Consider the following 19125-nt stretch of genomic DNA (forward strand, 5'->3'; position numbering starts at 1 on the left):
ATGAAGGCTGCAGCAGAAAAGGGTCTCCGGTCGTCTTGGACTCCATGCCACTGGATCCTGACCCAGATCTGTCAAGGACCGTGGGGTGGCTGTCTGTGCACCAGTCTCCCCACGTTAAACAAAGTCACGCACTGGCGTCCTCCAACCCTGGAGACACCCATGGTCAGCCATGTCTGAGGGGGGCTATGAAATTAAAACTAAACTAAACTAAACTAAAAATTACTGCTTTAAAAACAATTTTTGCTTAGGATTGCAGCATCTGCAGCCTCTTTGGTGCAAATTTGTGGAATTCTCTGCCTCAGAAGGCAGTGGGGGCCGGTTCACTGGATGCATTCAAAAGATAGATTTTGCACTTAAGGCTAGAAGAATCAAGGAATATGGGGCTGGGGAGAAGGCAGGAACTGGAACTGATTGTAGACAAAAGTGCTGAAAAATTCAGACTGAAGAAGGGTTTCGGCCCGACACGTCGCCTATTTCCTTCGCTCTATAGATGCTGCCGCTCCCGCTTAGTTTCTCCTGCACTTTTGTCTACCTTCGATTTTCCAGCATCTGCAGTTCCTTCTTAAACACGGGGTACTGATTGTGGATGATCAGCCATGATCACATTGAATGGCGGTGCTGGCTCGAAGTTGCTGAATGGCCTCTACTCCTGCACCTATTGTCTATGTGTGGATGTGCCTGCATGAAAGGCTCTGTTGCTTCACATTGCTACCTATAGGGCGGCGCTACCATTGCTGCCCCGGGGCCGCTGTTGTCAATCAAAGCCGAGCAGCCTCCACCCACCCGGGCAGCGGCTCGTCCCCCCCCCCCCCACATACACACACACATAAATCCCCAAAGCCGGAGCGTTTGGAGGTTATTTCCAGAAGAGTTTAGGTAAGGACTTGGGATCATCTGCAAAGGAAGGAAAGCAACCGTTTCAGTTTTTATTATTATTTTTTGCATTGCAATTTGTTGCATTTAAAAATATATATATATATTTCCCTGCACCGAAATGCAAAGTTTTTTCACCTTTTAAAAAAATAATGCATCTGCATTTGAACCCCAGGGAAGGAGGAATTTAAAGATAAGGAGGGCGAGGATAAAAGTCCGCGGAAGAATATTCCTTGGAGAAGCAGAAACAGAAGCCAGAATAAGAAGACAGGATAGCGTTTGCCGTGCAGTGAGGGTTTTTTTTGCAGCGAGGAGCAAAGGGGAGGAATCTGCAGCCCCGGGAGCTCGTGAGTTTCTGCAGCCCCGGGAGCTCGTGAGTTTCTGCAGCCTCGCGCCCCCTTCTCCTCCCTCTTTTTTATGTTTTTTTAATTTTGCAAACCCGGAGAAGAGCTGCAAGCAAAGATTATAGAGCAGAGCTCCTCTAGTATCTTTGGCTACAAGCACCATGAAGAACGCTTGGATACTCCTGACTCTCAGTCTCTGCACGCTGGCTAACGGGGAGCTGGTAAGTCCTGTGCACAAACACACACACACACACGGGGAGGGGTGAGACTTGTCACTCGATCACAGCCAGAGTAAATCCTTTTTTAAACCGGGAGGATCGGATGCAAGCAGCCAGCGCCAGAGATTGCATACGCACCGACGCAATTTATGAATGATTTCGACTCGTTCCACATTCTTGCCCAAAGATCCTCTAGCAAGCTATGGGATCTTTGCTCTTGCTAGCAAAAAAAAAGTTCAAATGCAGAGTTGTCATTTTAAAATGCAGTAAACGCAATATCTATAACACAACGAAATGCAATTGTATTTGCAATTGAAGGAATGTTGCAATCGAACAGAACTATTACAATTGAATTGAAGATTGCATTGTTGAATGAATGAACAAGGCAGCCAACCTATACTTTGTGCATGCATTTTGATTTATATCTGATTGATTTTATGTTGTAGGGAGCTTTTTTTTAAATATGCCCCGACCTGCAAGGTCGCATTACATTGCATTGCAAGGTTGAGTGAGTTGGAATCAAACACTGGGGTCGTTGGCATGCGTTGCAAAACGCACCCTTGTGCAATGTGCATTGCGTTTTTTTGTTGCGGGAATGCCGAGTTCTTTTAATTCCTCCGAACAAAACTCACCGCGGTTTTGCCCCGGGGCTGTGCAAAGAGAGAGATTTGCAGGAAATGATTTCTCCCTGAGCGAGGATCAAACCTGTTAGGGAGAAACTGAGTATGTATTAATCTCCGGAAGTAAGAGATGAAAAGAAACAACTCGCACACACACACAAAAAGTTTCTGTGCAGGTGGGATATTCCGTTGAAGTAACTTTGCAAGTCCTTTAGATGGCGTGTGTGATTTTTAAGCACGCTCTTATTCGCCTTTTTATGTAAAAATTGCTCGATTATTAAATTGTGCAAAGCCGCAGATGTTGTGCAAATGCAGTCTAGTCCTCGAGTCAATGATTCAACTGCATCTTTCAAGACATTGTTATCTAGTTTAAAAAAGTTTAAATGCAGATTTTAAAATGCAGTAAACGCAATATATAACGCAACGAAATGCAATATCTGCAGCGTAGCAATTGTATTTGCAATTGAAGGAATGTTGCAATCGAACAGAAGAAATATTACAATTGAATGAAAGATTGCATTGTTGAATGGACAAGGCAGCCATCCTACACTTCTGTGGAGTGTACAAGTTACAAGTTTGCTCTTTCATTTAACTTGAAGCTCACTGAATGATCCTCCACAAAAACCATCCAAGTACACAAAGTCCCAGTGAGTCTATCGTGCAGAGGGGCACAACATGCTGGAGTCACTCAGCGGGACAGACAGCAAGCAAGCATCTCTGGAGAGGAGGAATGGGAAACGAACGATTCAGGGTCGAGACCCTTCTTCTGGGTTCACCACTCGAGACGTCACCCATTCCTCCTCTCCCGAGATGCTGCCTGTCCCGCTGAGTTACTCCAACATTTTGTGTCTACGGTGTAAGCTAGCATCTGCAGTTCCTTCCTACAGAATTCAAAGTGAAGTTACATATTTGTTCTGGATGGAGTATTTCATCGAGTCAAAGATAGACACAAAAAGCTGGATTAACCCAACTGGTCAGGCAATAGACAATAGGTGCAGGAGCAGGCCATTCGGCCCTCCGAGCCAGCACCGCCATTCAATGTGATCATGGCTGATCATCCACAACCAGTACCCCGTTCCTGCCTTCTCCCCATATCCCCTGACTCGGCTATCTTTAAGAGCCCTATCTAGCTCTCTCTTAAAAGTATCCAGAAACCTGGCCTCCACTGCCCTCTGAGGCAGAGAATTCCACAGACTCACAACTCTCCGGGTGAAAAAGATTTTCCTCATCTGCTCTAAATGGCTTACCCCTGGAGAAAACTGGAGAAAATGCTGCCTGACCCGCTGAGTTACTCCAGCTTTTTGTGTCTATCTTCGGTGTAAACCAGCATCTGCAGTTCCTTCCTACACATTTCATAGAGCCATACAGTGTGGAAACAGGCCCTTCGGCCCAACCTGCCCACACCGGCCAGCGTGTCCCACCTACACTCATCCCACCAGCCTGTGTTTGGTCCATATCTCTTTAATCCTGTCCTATCCATGCACCTGTATAAATGTTTCTTAAAAGTTACAATAGTCCCTGCCTCAACTACCTCCCCTGGCAGTTCATTCCTTACACTCACCACCATTTGCCTGAAAAAGTTATCCTTCAGATTCCTATTAAATCTTTCCCCCCCTCACCTTAAACCTTAAATCTGGTTCTTGATTTCCCTACTCTGGGAAAGAGACTCTGTCTATTGCTCTCATGATTTTGTATATGTTGAAACATATAAGATTATTAAGGGTTTGGACACGCTAGAGGCAGGAAACATGTTCCCAATGTTGGGGGAGTCCAGAACCAGGGGCCACAGTTTAAGAATAGGGGGTAAGCCATTTAGGACGGAGACGAGGAAACACTTTTTCACACAGAGTTGTGAATCTGTGGAATTCTCTGCCTCAGAGGGGTGGAGGCAGGTTCTCTGGATACTTTCAAGAGAGAGCTAGATAGGACTCTTAAAGATGGCAGTCAGGGGATATGGGGAGAATGCAGGAACGGGGTACTGATTGGGGATGATCAGCCATGATCACATTGAATGGCGATGCTGGCTCGAAGGGCCGAATGGTCTACTCCTACACCTACTGTCCATTGTCTATTGTACACTCAGCAAAGCTAATAAGCTAAACACCGAATCTTTAATACTCTTTAGACATGTTGCATTTCATGTAATTAAAATCATATTTGCAATAAGCCGATAGATCTGCAACAGTGTTGCAACCGGTAGTCTCTTGTTCTGAACGTTTTGTAAAGAAATCTTACTTCGATTGTTCCAAAAGAAAACTCTGTGTAAATGAACATGTAGCAATGGGGAACTGCAGATGCTGGTTTAATACCAACAAATAGACACAAGATGCTGGAGTAACTCAGCAGGTCAGGCAGCATCTCTGGAGTCATAATATCATAAGTGATAGTAGAATGAGGCCATTCGGCACATCAAGTTACTCCGCCATTCAATCATGGCTGATCTATCTTTCCCTTCCATTTTCCTGCCTTCTCCCCATAACCCCTGACACCTGTACTCATCAGAGTCATAGAGTGATACAGCCTGAAAACAGGCCCTTCGGCCCAACTTGCCCACACCAGTCAACATGTCCCAGCTATACTAGTTCTACCTGCTGATGTTTGGCCCATATCCCTCCAAACCTGTCCTATCCATGTACCTGTCTAACTGTTTCTTAAATGTTGGGATTGTCCCTGCTTTAACCACCTCTGGCAGCTTGTTCCATACACCCACCGCCCTTTGTATGAAAAATGTTATCCCTCAGATTTCTATTAAATCTTTTCCCCATCACCGTAAACCTATGTCCTCTGGTCCTCGATTCCCCGACTCTGGGCAAATTCCCTTACTCTGGATAAAATGCATAGGTGACGTTTCGGGTTGGGACCTTCTTTGAACCTCATTTATCCATGTTCACCAGAGTTGGCTTACTCCAACATTTAGTGTCTTATCTCTGTGTATAAATAAAATTTCATTAAACTTCACTGTACATCAGAATTTGTTCAGATTATAAGATTTTTTGCCAATATTTAGAATATAGAACAGTAGTGTAGTTTGGAGATACAGCGTGGAAACGGGCCCTTCGGCCCACCGAGCCCGCACCGACCAGCGATCCCCGCACACTAACACTTTTCTACACACACTAGGGACAATTTACATTTATACCAAGCCAATTAACCTATGAAACTGAAGATCTCGGTGAAAACCCACGCAGGTCACAGGTAGAACGTACAAACTCCGTACAGACAGGACCCGTAGTCAGGATCGAAGCCGGGTCTCTGGCCCTGTAGGGCAGCAATTCTACTGCTGCGCCATCGTGCAGCATGGAAACGGGCTCACTGGCCCAACTTGCCCATGCCAACCAAGATGCTCCGTCTTCACGAACCCCACCTCCTTGTGTTTGGCCCGTATCCGCCTAAACCGCTCATATCTGCATATCTGTCCCAAAGAAGGGTCTAGACCCAAAACGTCACTGTTCCTTGTTTCCACAGATGCTGCCTGATCCGCTGAGAGTTACTCCAGTATTTTATGCCTGTCTACCTATCCAAGAGTCTTTTAATTGTTAAAGATAGACACAGAGAGCTGGAGTAACTCGGCGGGTCAGGCATCATCTGTGGAGAAAAAGAATGGGTGACGTTTCTGTTGGGGTCCCTTTTTCATACACTGACCTTTTAACCTACCTCTTCAGGTAGGTTAAGATGTGATATGCTGCCTCACCTGCTGAGTTACTCCAGCATTTTGTGATTCTTAACCTACCTGATTTCCCGATGGCACAGCACTCTCATTCCCAATCTGACTTTTCTGGCCTGGGCCTCCTCCATTGTCAGAGTGAGGCCCAGTGCAAATTTGAGAAATAGCACCTCATATTTTGCTTGGGTAGTTTACACCCCGGCGGTGTGAACATTGACTTCTCTTACTTCAGATAGCCCTTCCCAGTTCTCCCACTAGTCTTAAGCCCCTGTCCCACGATGCGAGTTTACCCAAGAGCTCTCCCGTGTTTAAAAAAAAAATCAAACTCGTGGTAAGTACGTAGCGGGTACGTCGTAGCTCGTGGATGTCTCGTAGTGGCTCGTAACGCTAATGGCAGGTACTCGGGGAAACGCGGAAACTCGTGAAGTTTTTTCAACACTGAAAAATGTCCCAAGAGTAAAAAAATACTCGTGGTGAAGTACCACGAGTTTGCTTTTTTTTTTTTAACTTGGGAGAGCCCTTGGGTAAACTCGCATCGTGGGACAGGGGCTTTACTGTCTCCGACTACATTCTATCTTTGTCCCGCCCCCTCTCCTGACATCAGTCTGAAGAAGAGTCTCGACCCGAAACGTCGCCCATTCCTTCCCTCCAGAGATGCTGCTCTATGTCACCCATGTTCTCCAGAGATGCTGCCTGACTTCAGCACTGTGCCTTTCCTTTTTATCGCTGTGTTAAACTGCTGTTTTCTCATTCCCTTCCATTTTCTCTTATTTCCTCCCACGCGTCTGCTTGCGTTTTCCAGTTTTATTCGGAAAATAAAGTTTTGCAGGCCAAAACAGAGTTGTCCAGAGTTGGAATGTTGGAGGCTTGTCAAATACCACAGAACAGAAATGGTTCAGGGTGTATGAATCTGGACATTAGCCCGCTTTCTCCACCCAAAGAGAATTGTAGAATTTTATAACATGCAGAGAAACAATCTGGTCTTTTTTTTTGTTTGAAAATGTTGACTGTTTTCATGATAACTATCAAAAGTTTGTGTTAAAACTTTTCACCTTTAATTCAAAAAAACAATTTAAACTTTTAGTTTAGAGATACAGCGCGCGGACACAGGCCATTCGGCCCACCGGCGATCCCCGCACATTAACACCATCCCTACGCACACTAGGGGCAATTTACATTTACACCAGGCCGATTAACCTGCAAAACCTGCACGTCTTTGGAGTGCGGGAGGAAACCGAAGTTCTCGGAGACAAGCTCTGCAGGAGAATGTACAAACTCCGGACAGACGGCACCCGGGGAAAACCCACTCAGGTCACGGGGAGAACGTACAAACTCCGTACAGACAGCACCCGTAGTCAGGATCGAACGCGGATCTCTGGCGGTGTAAAGCAGCAACTCTACCGCTGCGCCACCGTGCCGCCCAGCAAACTGGTTTTCATTTGAAATGGGTTAATGGTTTTTGTGGAAATAGAACAATGGGCAGATGTAGAGTCACAGAGTCATACTGTCACACAACCTTTGGCCCAAGTTGCCCACACTGGTCAACATGTCCCAGCTACACTAGTCCCACCTGCCCACGCTTGGTCCATATCCCTCCAAACCTGTCTGAACCATGTACCTGTCTAACTGTTTCATCAGTCTGAAGAAGGGTCTCCGCCTGAAACGTTGCCTATTTCCTTCGCTCCATAGATGCTGCCACACCCGCTGAGTTTCTCCAGCATTTTTTTCTAACTGTTTCTTAAACATTGGGATAGTCCCAGCCTCAACCACCTTCTCTGGTAGCTTGTTCCACACACCCACCGCCCTTTGTGTGAAAAAGTTACCCCTCAGATTCCTATTCAATCTCTTCCCCTTCACCTTGTACCTATGTCCTCTGGTCCTCGATTCCCATACTCTGGGCAAAAGTTCTGGGTAGTTTTTTTTGCTATTCATGGAATATGTGCTGATGCAGACAATTGGAGCTCTATATCTCTGTTGCTTCATGTATGATCACAGAAGTTTGTTTGGATCCTCCCGTTGTGGTGTGTTTGAAGTAGAAATGTTGCTGTTCCAAAACCTAACCACAAAGTTGATTTGCTGCCATGGATTGGTGTTTAGTATATTTTGGGTAGGAAGGAACTGCAGATGCTGGCTTAAACCAAAGACAGACACAAAAAGCTGAAGTAACTTGGCAGGTCAGACAGCATCTCTGGAGAGAAGGAGTAGGTGGCGTTTCGAGTCGAGGCCCTTCTTCAGACCCAAAAAGTCTTCAGGTCCGAAGAAGGGCTTCGACCCGAAACGTCACCTATTTCCTTCTACTCCAGAGATGCGGTCTGATCCACTGAGTTGCTCCAGATTCTTGTGTCTATCTTTAGTATATATTTTGGGATTTGTTTGCAAGAAGTCAGCATCAGTCGGTATTAATTGGGATGGTTTGGGCTGTTTTGCAAAGCTTTCAAATAAAAATGAGAAGAGGAGGCAGGAGATGGAGAGAGAGAGAGGACCTTGAGGTCATTAGGCCATAACGTCATGTGATCGGAGCGGAATTAAGCCATTCGACCCATCAAGTCTACTCCGCCATTCAATCATGGCTGATCTATCTCTCCCTCTCAACCCCATTCTCCTGCCTCCTCACCATATCCCTTGACACCCATACCAATCAAGAATCTATCTATATCTGCGGTAAAAATATCCACTGACTTGGCCTCCACAGCCTTCTGTGGTAAAGAATTCCACAGATTCACCTCCCTCTGACTAAAGAAATATCTCCTCATCTCCTTCCTGAAGGAACGTCCTTTAATTCTGACTCTCCCACTCGTGGGAACATCCTCTCCACATCCACTCGATCCAAGCTTTTCACTATTATTTTTTAAATATAATTTATGATGCTTTTATAAGTATTATACTAAGATTTTACATAGAAACATAGAAATTAGGTGCAAGAGTAGGCCATTCGGCCCTTCGAGCCTGCACCGCCATTCAATATGATCATGGCTGATCATCCAACTCAGTATCCCGTACCTGCCTTCTCTCCATACCCTCTGATCCCCTTAGCCACAAGGGCCACATCTAACTCCCTCTTAAATATAGCCAATGAACTGGCCTCGACTACCCTCTGTGGCAGGGAGTTCCAGAGATTCACCACTCTCTGTGTGAAAAAAGTTCTTCTCATCTCGGTTTTAAAGGATTTCCCCCTTATCCTTTTTATACATTTTTATACATCCTTTTATAAAATACATTTTATATGTATTTTATGATATTTTTTAATATGCAATGCATTTTTTAAAATGTAATGTTTCCCCTTGTCTGGACCTCGAGTCCGTAATAAAGTATTTTATTATTATTATTATTATTATTATTATTCTGTGAGTTTCAATGAGGTCCTCCTCTCACTCTTGTAAACACCAGCGAGTACAGGCCCAGTGCCGACAAACGCTCATCATAGGTTGCTGCTTTACAGCGCTTGCAGCACCGGAAACCCGTGTTTGATCCCGACTACGGGTGCTTGCCTGTACGGAGTTTGTACGTTCTCCCCATAACCGCGTGCGGGTTTTCTCCGAGATCTTCGGTTTCCGCCCACATTCCAAAGACGTACAAGGTATGTAGGTTCATTGGCTTGGTATAAGTGTAAATTGTCCCTAGTGTGTGCAGGATAGCGTGAATGTGCGGTCGGTGAGGACTCGGTGGACCGAAAGGCCTGTTTCCGCGCTGTATCTCTAAACTAAATAAACTAAACTGTAGACTCAAGGAACTGCAGATGCTGGTTTACAAAAGCAGAAGTGCTGGAGTAACTCAGCGGGGCAGGCAGCGTCTCTGGAGAAATGGAATGGGTGACGTTTTGGGTCGAAACCCTTCTTCAGACTGGGAGTCAGGGGAGAGGGAAACTAGAGATATGAAGAGGTACAGATCAAATGGTAGCCGGCACCGATGACTCGGGAAAGGTGGAGCCCACCAAGTAAAAGGCCCTTCGTCTTGCATCTGCTGCCGGCTCCCTCCATGTTCTCCCAGAGATGCTGCCTGACCCGCTGAGTTACTCCAGCACTTTGTCTTTTCTTGTGAACCAGCACCTGCAGTTCCTTGCTTCTCCTTAAAGCTGCGCCCTGTAGCCTTTGACATTTAGAGCCTTACCGCACGGAAACAGGCCCTTCGGCCAACCTTGACCATCCAAGATGTGCCACCTACACTCGTCCCACCTGCCCTCGTTAGGCCCATATCCCGCTAAGTACCCTGGGCAGAAGGTTCTGACAGTATCTATGCCTCTCCACTAATATCCCTACCGCTGATTTTTCGAATCGTGAAAGGCCTGGATAGAATGGATGTGGAGAGGACTAGTGGGAGAGATTAGGACCAGAGGTCACAGCCTCAGAATTAAAGGACGTTTATTTAGGAAGGAGATGAGGAGGAATTTCTTTAGCCAGAGTGTGGTGAATCTGGAATTCTTTGCCACAGACGGCTGTGGAGGCCAAGTCAGTGGATTCCTCCGGGTTTCTTCCCACATCCCAAAGGCGTGTGGGTTTGTAGGTTAATTGGCCCTCTGTAAATTGCCCCTCGTGTATAGGGAGCGGATGAGAAAGTGGGATAACATAGAACTAATGTGCGAACAGGTGATCGATGGTCAGCGCAAACTCGAAGGGCCTGATTGCCTGCTGTATCTTTCAATTAATCAAGGTATGTCGGGAAATTAATTTAACAACATTGATTTTCATGGGGATGTGAAGATACATATTTTCGGCTTCCGAGATAGACACAAAATGCTGGAGTAACACAGCGAGATGGGCAGCATCTGTGGAGAGAAGGAATGGGTGATGTTTCGAGTCGAGACCCTTCTTCAGGCACGTTTTTTCTGCTTCTGCAACTTTGTGGTTATTAGTTTAGTTTACTGTCACGTGTACCGAGATACAGTGAAAAGCTTTTGTTGCGTGCTAACCAGTCAGCGGAAAGACAAAACATGATTACAATCAAGTTATGCACAGTGTAGGTACGTGGTAAGGGAATGACGTTTAGTGCAAGGTAAAGCCAGCAAAGTCCGATCAAGGATAGTCTGAGGGTCACCAATGAGGCCCTCTATTATTTACCACTCATTTATAGGTGGTCGGAAGTAATATGTTGGTTGTTAATTGTATGGTCCTGCTTTTGTAGCCCCTGGACTTTAAAGAAGGCCGGTCTGCTTTATGGAATGAAAATTAGGTAATCAATCCTTTACCTTCCCACAGGCTAAAGGCCCTGTCCCACTTTGCCGAGTTACTCACGAACTCTCCCGAGTTTTCCCCTTGATTCAAACTCAGGGAATGTCGGGTAATGTCGGTAGCGAGCCCCTAGGAGTCCGTAGATATTTCGTAGCGGCTCGTAATGCCAGCCGTAGGTACTCGGGGCATCAGGTAAGTCGGGACGTTTTTTCAGCGTGTTGAGAAATGTCCACGAGTAAAAAAAAAATAGCCCCGAGTACCTACGAATGGCTATTACCGTAATTCTCCGAGTTTGAATCAAGGGGAAAACTCGGGAGAATTCGTGAGTAACTCGGGAAAGTGGGACAGGGCATTAAGTCTCATCTAACCTATCTTGTAGCCTTGGCTGGTGGCTTTCTCACATAAAACTCTACTTGCTGGAGTTTAGAAGGATGGAGGGGGTGGGGGGACCTCATTGAAACATGGAAGTAGTGAAAGGCTTGGATAGAGTGGGAGAGTCTAGGACTAGAAGTCATAGCCTCAAAATTGAAAGATGTTCTCTTGGGAAGGAGAACTTTCTTTAGAGGGTGGTGAATCTGTGGAATTATTTGCCACAGGAGGCTGTGGAGATAGATTGATTCTTGATTAGCACGGGTGTCGGGGGTTATGGGGAGAAGGCGGGAGAATGGGGTTAGGAGGGAGAGATAGATCAGCCATGATTGAATGGTGGAGTAGACTTGATGGGCCGAATGGCCTAATTCAATCCGTATCACTTAAGAGCTTAAAACAGCATCCGCAAGAAATTGCAGAGAATTGTGGATGCAACACAAACCAACCTCCCTTCCATTGACTCCATTTATACCTCACGCTGCCTCGGCAAGACCAGCAGCATAATCAAGGACGAGTCGCATCCTGGCCACTCCCTCTTCTCCCCTCTTCCATCAGGCAAAAGGTACAGAAGTGTGAAAACGCACACCTCCAGATTCAGCGACAGTTTCTTCCCAGCTGTTATCAGGCAACTGAACCACAACCAGAGAGCAGTCCTGAACTACTATCTACCTCATTTGTGACCCTCGGACTATTCTTGATTGGACTTTGCTGGCTTTACCTTGCACTAAACGTTATTCCCTTATCATGTATCTATACACTAATCTGCTCGATTGTAACCATATATTATCTTTCCACTGACTGGTTAGCACGCAACAAAAGATCTCACTGTACCTCGGTGCACGTGACAATAAACTAAACTCAGTAGCTCAGTAATAGGAGGAGCGATCGTTTGTTATAGGAGCAGAATTAGGCCATTCGGCCCATCAGGCCTACTCTTGCATTCAATCATGGCTGATCTATCTTTCCCTCTCAACCCCATTCTCCAGCCTTCTCCCCATAACTCCTGACACCTGCACTAATCAAGAATCTAATAAACTCTGTCTTAAAAACATCCATTCAACTGGCTTCCACAGCCTCCTGTGGCAATGAGAACCAGACTGTCAGAGTGAGGCCCAACGCACATTAGAGGAACAGCACCTCATATTTCGCTTGGTGTGAACATTGACTTCTCTGATTTCAAGCAACCCTTGCTTTCCCTCTCTCCCCATCCCTCCCCCATCCCAGTTTTCCGACTAGTCTGACTGTCCCGATTAAACTTTATCTTTGTATGCTTCCCCATGCCAACAATGAACTATTCTACGTTTTCCCTGATCCCTCTTTTTCACACCTTGCCCTTTCCTGTCTCTGTGTGCCCCCCTCTCCCCTGACACGTAGTCTGAAGAAGGGTCTCGGCCCGTAAACCACCTATTCCTTCTTTCCAGAGATGCTGCTGCCTCAGAGATGCTGCCTGTCCCGCTGAGTTACTCCAGCATTTTGTGCCCACCTTCTTTATTCCTCCTGTTCTCCTGCTCCAACCTACCTCACCCCCAACGGGAGGAAATGCTTGGAAATCCTTAAATAGTTTGCGTTCCTTCGTTGTGCCCAATTAGTGACCTTTTTTGTCGGGTGGGAGAATATATTTACAAGGATAGGCCTTGTTGAGGCCCTGAGCAATTGTGGGAAAATTACACTGATGCGATCACACAATTCCTCGTTGGTCTCGGATCGCTGGCTTCAGTAAATAGCTTGCAGATGTGCAAGTAATCTTGCACCAGCTTGCTTCAGGTTTTTTTAAATTTTAATTCCATTGTGTGCGAGAGGCTATTCAGAAGTGGATGGTTCCAAAGCCGCATCTCTCTCTCGAGCAGGAACTCTGCCAAACTAAACAGGAAAGCCTGTTGCAATGAAGCTTAGCTTTCTCTAAAGGCCGCTTGCTCTTCTGCCATGAGACGTGGCCAGTGTGTCTCGATGACAATGATTGAATCTCTCATCATCCTTTCGCCAGCCCCCCTGGTCTTCAAACCTTTACTTTGCAGATACAGCGTGGAAACGGGCCCTTCGGCCCACCAAGTCCACGCCGGCCAGTGATCCAAAGACGTACAGGTTTGTAGGTTCATTGGCTTGGTATAAATGTAAATTGTCTGCAATGTGTGTAGAATAGTGTTAAGGGCCTGTCCCACTTGGCGATTTGTTTCGGCGACTATCAGGGTGGTCAAAAGATTTTGAACATTTCAAAATCCAGCGGCAACAAAAAAAATGTTGCGACACTTGAGGAAGCACCACGTGTCGATACGTCATCACGCCACACAACGCCGCGACTCTTTCGGTGACTTGATACGTCAGTCAATGGTGCCGGCAGTCGCCGAAAAAAATCACCATGTGGGGCAGGCCCTTAACACTATCCTACACACATTGGGGGTAATTTACATTTATACCAAGCCAATTAACCTACAAACCTGCACGTCTTTGGAGTGTCAAGTCAAGTCAAGTTTATTTGTCACATACACATACGAGATGTGCAGTGAAATGAAAGTGGCAATGCTCGCGGACTTTTGTGCAAAAGACAAACAACCAAACAACCAAACAAACTATAAACACAATCATAACACACATATTCTTTTACATAATAAATAATGGAAGGAAAAACGTTCAGTAGAGTTAGTTCCTGGTGAGATAGGCGTCTACAGTCCGAATGGCCTCTGGGAAGAAACTCCTTCTCAACCTCTCCATTCTCACCGCATGGCAACGGAGGCGTTTGCCTGACCGTAGCAGCTGGAACAGTCCGTTGCAGGGGTGGAAGGGGTCTCTCATGATATTGTTGGCTCTGGAGTTGCACCTCCTGATGTATAGTTCCTGCTGGGGGGGCAAGTGAAGTTCCCATAGTGCGTTTGGCCGAACGCACTACTCTCTGCAGAGCCTTCTTGTCCTTGGCAGAGCAATTCCCAAGCCAGATGGTAATGTTCCTGGACAAGATGCTTTCCACCGCCGCTGCGTAGAAGCACTGGAGGATCCTCGGAGACACTCTGAATTTCCTCAATTGCCTGAGGTGGTAAAGGCGCTGCCTTGCCTTACTCACGAGTGCTGAGGCGTGTGATGCCCATGTCATATCCTCGGAGATGTGGACTCCCAGATATTTAAAACAGTTCACCCTATCCACAGGATCCCCATTTATCCTCAATGGAGTGTACGTCCTCGGATGATGTGCCCTCCTAAAGTCCATGATCAGCTCCTTCGTTTTTTTGATGTTCAAGAGGAGGCTGTTATCCTGGCACCAGAGTGCTAGACCAGCCACCTCCTCCCGGTAGGCCTTCTCGTCATTGTCTGAGATCAGGCCCACCACCACAGTGTCATCAGCAAACTTAATTATTGAGTTGGAGCTGAACCTAGCCACACAGTCATGTGTGTACAGGGAGTACAATAGGGGGCTGAGAACGCAACCCTGGGGTGATTCTGTGCTCAGGGTGAGGGACTTCGATGTATTCCCTCCCACCTTGACTACCTGGGGCCTGGCAGTGAGAAAGTCCAGGACCCAGGCACACAGGGAGGTGTTGAGCCCCAATTCCATTAGCTTCCCGGCTAGTCTGGTGGGGACTATCGTGTTGAAGGCTGAACTGTAGTCTATGAACAGCATCCTCACGTAGCCCCCCTTCTGGCTGTCCAGATGGGAGAGAGCGGTGTGCAAGACCTGGGAGACCGCATCGTCCGTGGATCTGTTCGGACGATATACGAACTGCAACGGGTCCATGTTCCGAGGGAGGAATGCGCAGATGTGCTTCTTCACCAGCCTCTCAAAGCATTTCATGACTACCGAGGTAAGGGCTGGGGAGGCATTTTTTGGTACCGGTACAATGATGGATTTTTTGAAGCAGTCAGGGACCACGGACTTGGCCTCAGAGAGGTTGAATAATGTAGTGAGCACTGGAGCTAGCTGCGTAGCACAGGACTTGAGTACTCGCCCCAAGATGCCATCAGGGCCTGCAGCTTTTCTCGTGTTCACCCGTGTCAGAGCCCTCCTCACGTCGTGCTCGGACAGCGAGAATGTGTGCACATTCCTCCCTTCAGCTTCAGTAGCTGGCGGTATTGTCGATAGTCGGCAGACCTGGTGGGAGGAAACCGAAGATCTCGGAGAAAATCCATGCGGGTCACTGGGTGAACGTACAAATTCCGTGCAGACAGCACCCATAGTCGGGATCGAACCAGGGTCTCCGGCGCTGCATTCGCTGTAAGGCAGCAACTCCACCACTGCGCCACCTTTTTTTTTTCATATCTCGCTTCCCTATCCCGTGACTTTGAGTTGGATCTGTTGTAGATAGACAATCACACCATGTCATTCCATATCTCCACTCCCTCTCCCCCCACTCTCGGTCTGAAGAAGGGTCTCGACCTGAAATGTCGCCCATTCCTTCCCTCCAGGGATGCTGCCTGTCCCGCTGAGTTACTCCAGCATTTTGTGTCTTATCTTCGATTTAAACAGCATCTGCAGTTCCTTCCTGCAACAGGATCCATTGCATTTGTGCATCGTGTAATGTAATGGATAGCATGCGGAACAAGAACTTGGAATAGATGATGTTTGAGGGCGGTACCCTACCCATGTTCTCAATAGACAATAGGTGCAGGAGTAGGCCATTCGGCCCTTCGAGCCAGCACCGCCTTTCAATGTGATCATGGCTGATCATCCCCAATCAGCGGTTCCTGCCTTCTCCCCATATCCCCTGACTCTGCTATCTCCAGAGATGTTGCCTGACCCGCTGAGTTACTCCAGCACTTTGTGTCTTTTTTTTAAAACCTGCAGTTATTTGTGTCTCCATTGAATATAATATCTTGGCTTTAAAAGCTCATTGGTCTCAAAATAATAAAGGTTACCCTTCCTCTGACCACATCTGTTCTCAACATCTGTTTTGTGGCCAAGTTGTGAGTCTGTACTGTTTCTTATATTCCACAAACCAGTGGAAACACTTCTTTCTGCTTCAAAACCCCTAACAATGTTGGCTCTGCTGTTTGAGCTGAATAGAATTACTGTAGTTGGAGTATTGGCCCCAATCTGTTTGAGTATAGAAGTCGGGAGGTCATGTTCATAATCATAATCATACTTTATTAGCCAAGTATGTTTTGCAACATACGAGGAATTTTGATTTGCCATACTGTCATACTAATAAAAAGCAACAAAACACACAAAATACATTGGTAGACAAAAGTGCTGGAGAAACTCAGCGGGTGCAGCAGCATCTATGGAGCGAAGGAAATGGGCAACGTTTCGGGCCAAACCCCTTCTTCAGACTGATGTAGGGTGGGGAGAAGAAAGGAAGAGGAGGAGCCCGAGGGCTGAGGGAGAGCTGAGAAGGGGATGAGACAGCAAGGGCTAGCGGAAATGGGAGAATTCAATGTTTATGCCGCTAGGGTGCAGACTGCCCAAGCGGAATATGAGGTGCTGCTCCTCCAATTTCCAGTGGTGCTCACTCTGGCCATGGAGGAGGCCCAGGACAGAGAGGTCTGATTCGGAATGGGAGGGGGAGTTGAAGTGCTGAGCCACCGGGAGATCAGGTTGGTTAATTCGGACCGAGCGGAGGTGTTCAGCGATTTTAACCTGGACATCCACCACCGCCTGGACATCCTCCACATTCCTCACTGTGATGGAAGGCTGAAAAAAAAGTTCAATCTCTTCCCTTCTTTGGCCTCGAGCCTTCCGTTGACGGGGCGATCTTGTCTCCCGTAGCCGGCAGTCAGGCCCTCCGTTAGAGTTGCAGTTAGACAAGACGTTAGTGAGGCAGCATTTGGAGTATTTTCAGTTCTGGGCACCATGTTATAGCAAAGATGTCAAGCTGGAAAGTGTACAGAGAAGATTTACAAGGATGTTGCCATGACTCGAGGGCCTGAGCTATAGGGAGAGGTTGAGTAGGCTGGGACTCCTTGGAGCACAGGAGGCTGAGGGGTGATCTTGTAGAGGATTTGTACAAAATCATGAGAGGAATAGATCGTGGAGATGCAGTCTCTTGTCCAGAGTCGGGGAATCGAGGACCAGAGGACATAGGTTTAAGGTGAAGGGGAAAAGATTTAATAGGAATCTGAGGGGTAACTTTTTCACACAAAGGATGGTGGATGTATGGAATGAACTGCCAGAGGAGTCGGAGGCCAATTCTCTGGATGCTTTCAAGAGTGAGTTAGATAAAGCTCTTAAACATAGCGGAGTCAAGGGATATGGATAAAAGGCAGGAACGGGGTACTGATTGTAGATTATCAGGCATGATCACAATGAATGGCTGTGCTGGCTCGAAGGGCCGAATGGCCTACTCCTGCACCTATTGTCTATTGAGGTAGTTTAGGCTGGAACTATCTCAACGTTTAAGAAGCATTTAGGCAGGTGCATGGATAGGACATGTTTGGAGGGATATGGACCAAAACGCAGGCAGTTGAGACTAGTGTAGATGGGACATGTTGGTCGTTGTGGGCAAGTTGGGCCTGTTTCGGCGCTGTATGACTCTATCTTTCCTTGTTAAATAATCCACTAGGAATCCATCGAATCTTCCATTGCTCGTCCTGCAAGATAAGAACAGCATCACAAGGATATCAAACCCATTCACAATATCTGGGCCCATGTATACAAACTTTAGATTCCCACACAGTTTAAATCACGAATACAAAGCCAAAGCCTTCTAGTTGTCAGCTTCATTGTTATACACGGTGGCGCAGCGCTAGAGCTGCTGCCTCACAGCGCTAGAGACCCGGCTTCGATCCCGACTACGGTTGCTGTCTGTATGGAGTTTGTATGTTCTCCCAGTGGCCTGCGTGGGTTTTAGAAACATAGAAATTAGGTGCAGGAGTAGGCCATTCGGCCCTTCGAGCCTGCACCACCATTCAATATGATCATGGCTGATCATCCAACTCAGTATCCCGTACCTGCCTTCTCTCCATACCCTCTGATCCCTTTAGCCACAAGGGCCCATTGTCTCTGCTAGCTCTTTGGAAGAGCAGTTGATCTGTGGTCCCATGTCTTGGTTCTTGGTTTCTTGGTCCTCCAAAATATTCCAAATGGAATTTAAACTGGAGGTGGTTCATGCTTCATGGGAATACCCGCATTCTCCAGAATCTGTGCCAACCTGTGCCACGTTACTGACAGAATCGCCTATCCTGACTACGGGTGCTGGCTGCACGGAGTTTGCATGTTCTCCCCGTGACCTGCGTGGGTTTTCTCTGAGATCTTCCGTTTCCTCCCACACTCCAAAGACGTGCAGGTTTGTATGTTAATTGGCTTGGTATAAATGTAAATTGTCGCCTGAGTGTGTGTAGGATAGTGTTAACGTTGTGCTGTTTCAGCGCTGTATCTCAAAACTAAACTAAACTTCCTTGTAGACCTATGTCTGTTTAGCTAAAAAAAACAAATGTCTGCCATATCACAATTTTATATTCCACTATTCAGGAGCTATTTATATTGACTGTTTGTGTTTTATGAAGTATTTTGCAGTGCGTTGTATTGTTTCACCGGTAGAAACATAGAAACATAGAAATTAGGTGCAGGAGTAGGCCATTCGGCCCTTCGAGCCTGCACCGCCATTCAATATGATCATGGCTGATCATCCAACTCAGTATCCCGTACCTGCCTTCTCTCCATACCTTCTGATCCCCTTAGCCCCAAGGGCCACATCTAACTCCCTCTTAAATATAGCCAATGAACTGGCCTCGACTACCCTCTGTGGCAGAGAGTTCCAGAGATTCACCACTCTGTGTGAAAAAAGTTCTTCTCATCTCGGTTTTAAAGGATTTCCCCCTTATCCTTAAGCTGTGACCCCTTGTCCTGGACTTCCCCAACATCGGGAGCAAACTTCCTGCATCTAGCCTGTCCAACCCCTTAAGAATTTTGTAAGTTTCTATAAGATCCCCTCTCAATCTCCTAAATTC

The 19125-nt window shown here is 46.8% G+C and overlaps 1 protein-coding gene across 2 annotated transcripts in view; it reads left to right on the forward strand.

Annotated features, from left to right (window-relative positions):
* The first annotated feature begins 784 nt into the window (after positions 1–784).
* The window catches only part of sdc2 (syndecan 2), a 90196-nt gene continuing 71855 nt past the window's right edge, over positions 785–19125 (forward strand). The window contains exons 1-2 of one of the 2 annotated variants that reach the window (XM_033020278.1): positions 785–876; positions 1049–1438. In XM_033020278.1, coding sequence (XP_032876169.1) covers positions 1379–1438 — 60 coding nt within the window. In that variant the 5' untranslated portion in view covers positions 785–876; positions 1049–1378. Of the gene's footprint in view, positions 1439–19125 lie in introns of both variants that reach the window. The other variant, XM_033020279.1, reaches the window with a different exon arrangement.

Source organism: Amblyraja radiata, chromosome 4 (assembly GCF_010909765.2).
Source record: "Amblyraja radiata isolate CabotCenter1 chromosome 4, sAmbRad1.1.pri, whole genome shotgun sequence".
Lineage (NCBI taxonomy): Eukaryota > Metazoa > Chordata > Chondrichthyes > Rajiformes > Rajidae > Amblyraja > Amblyraja radiata.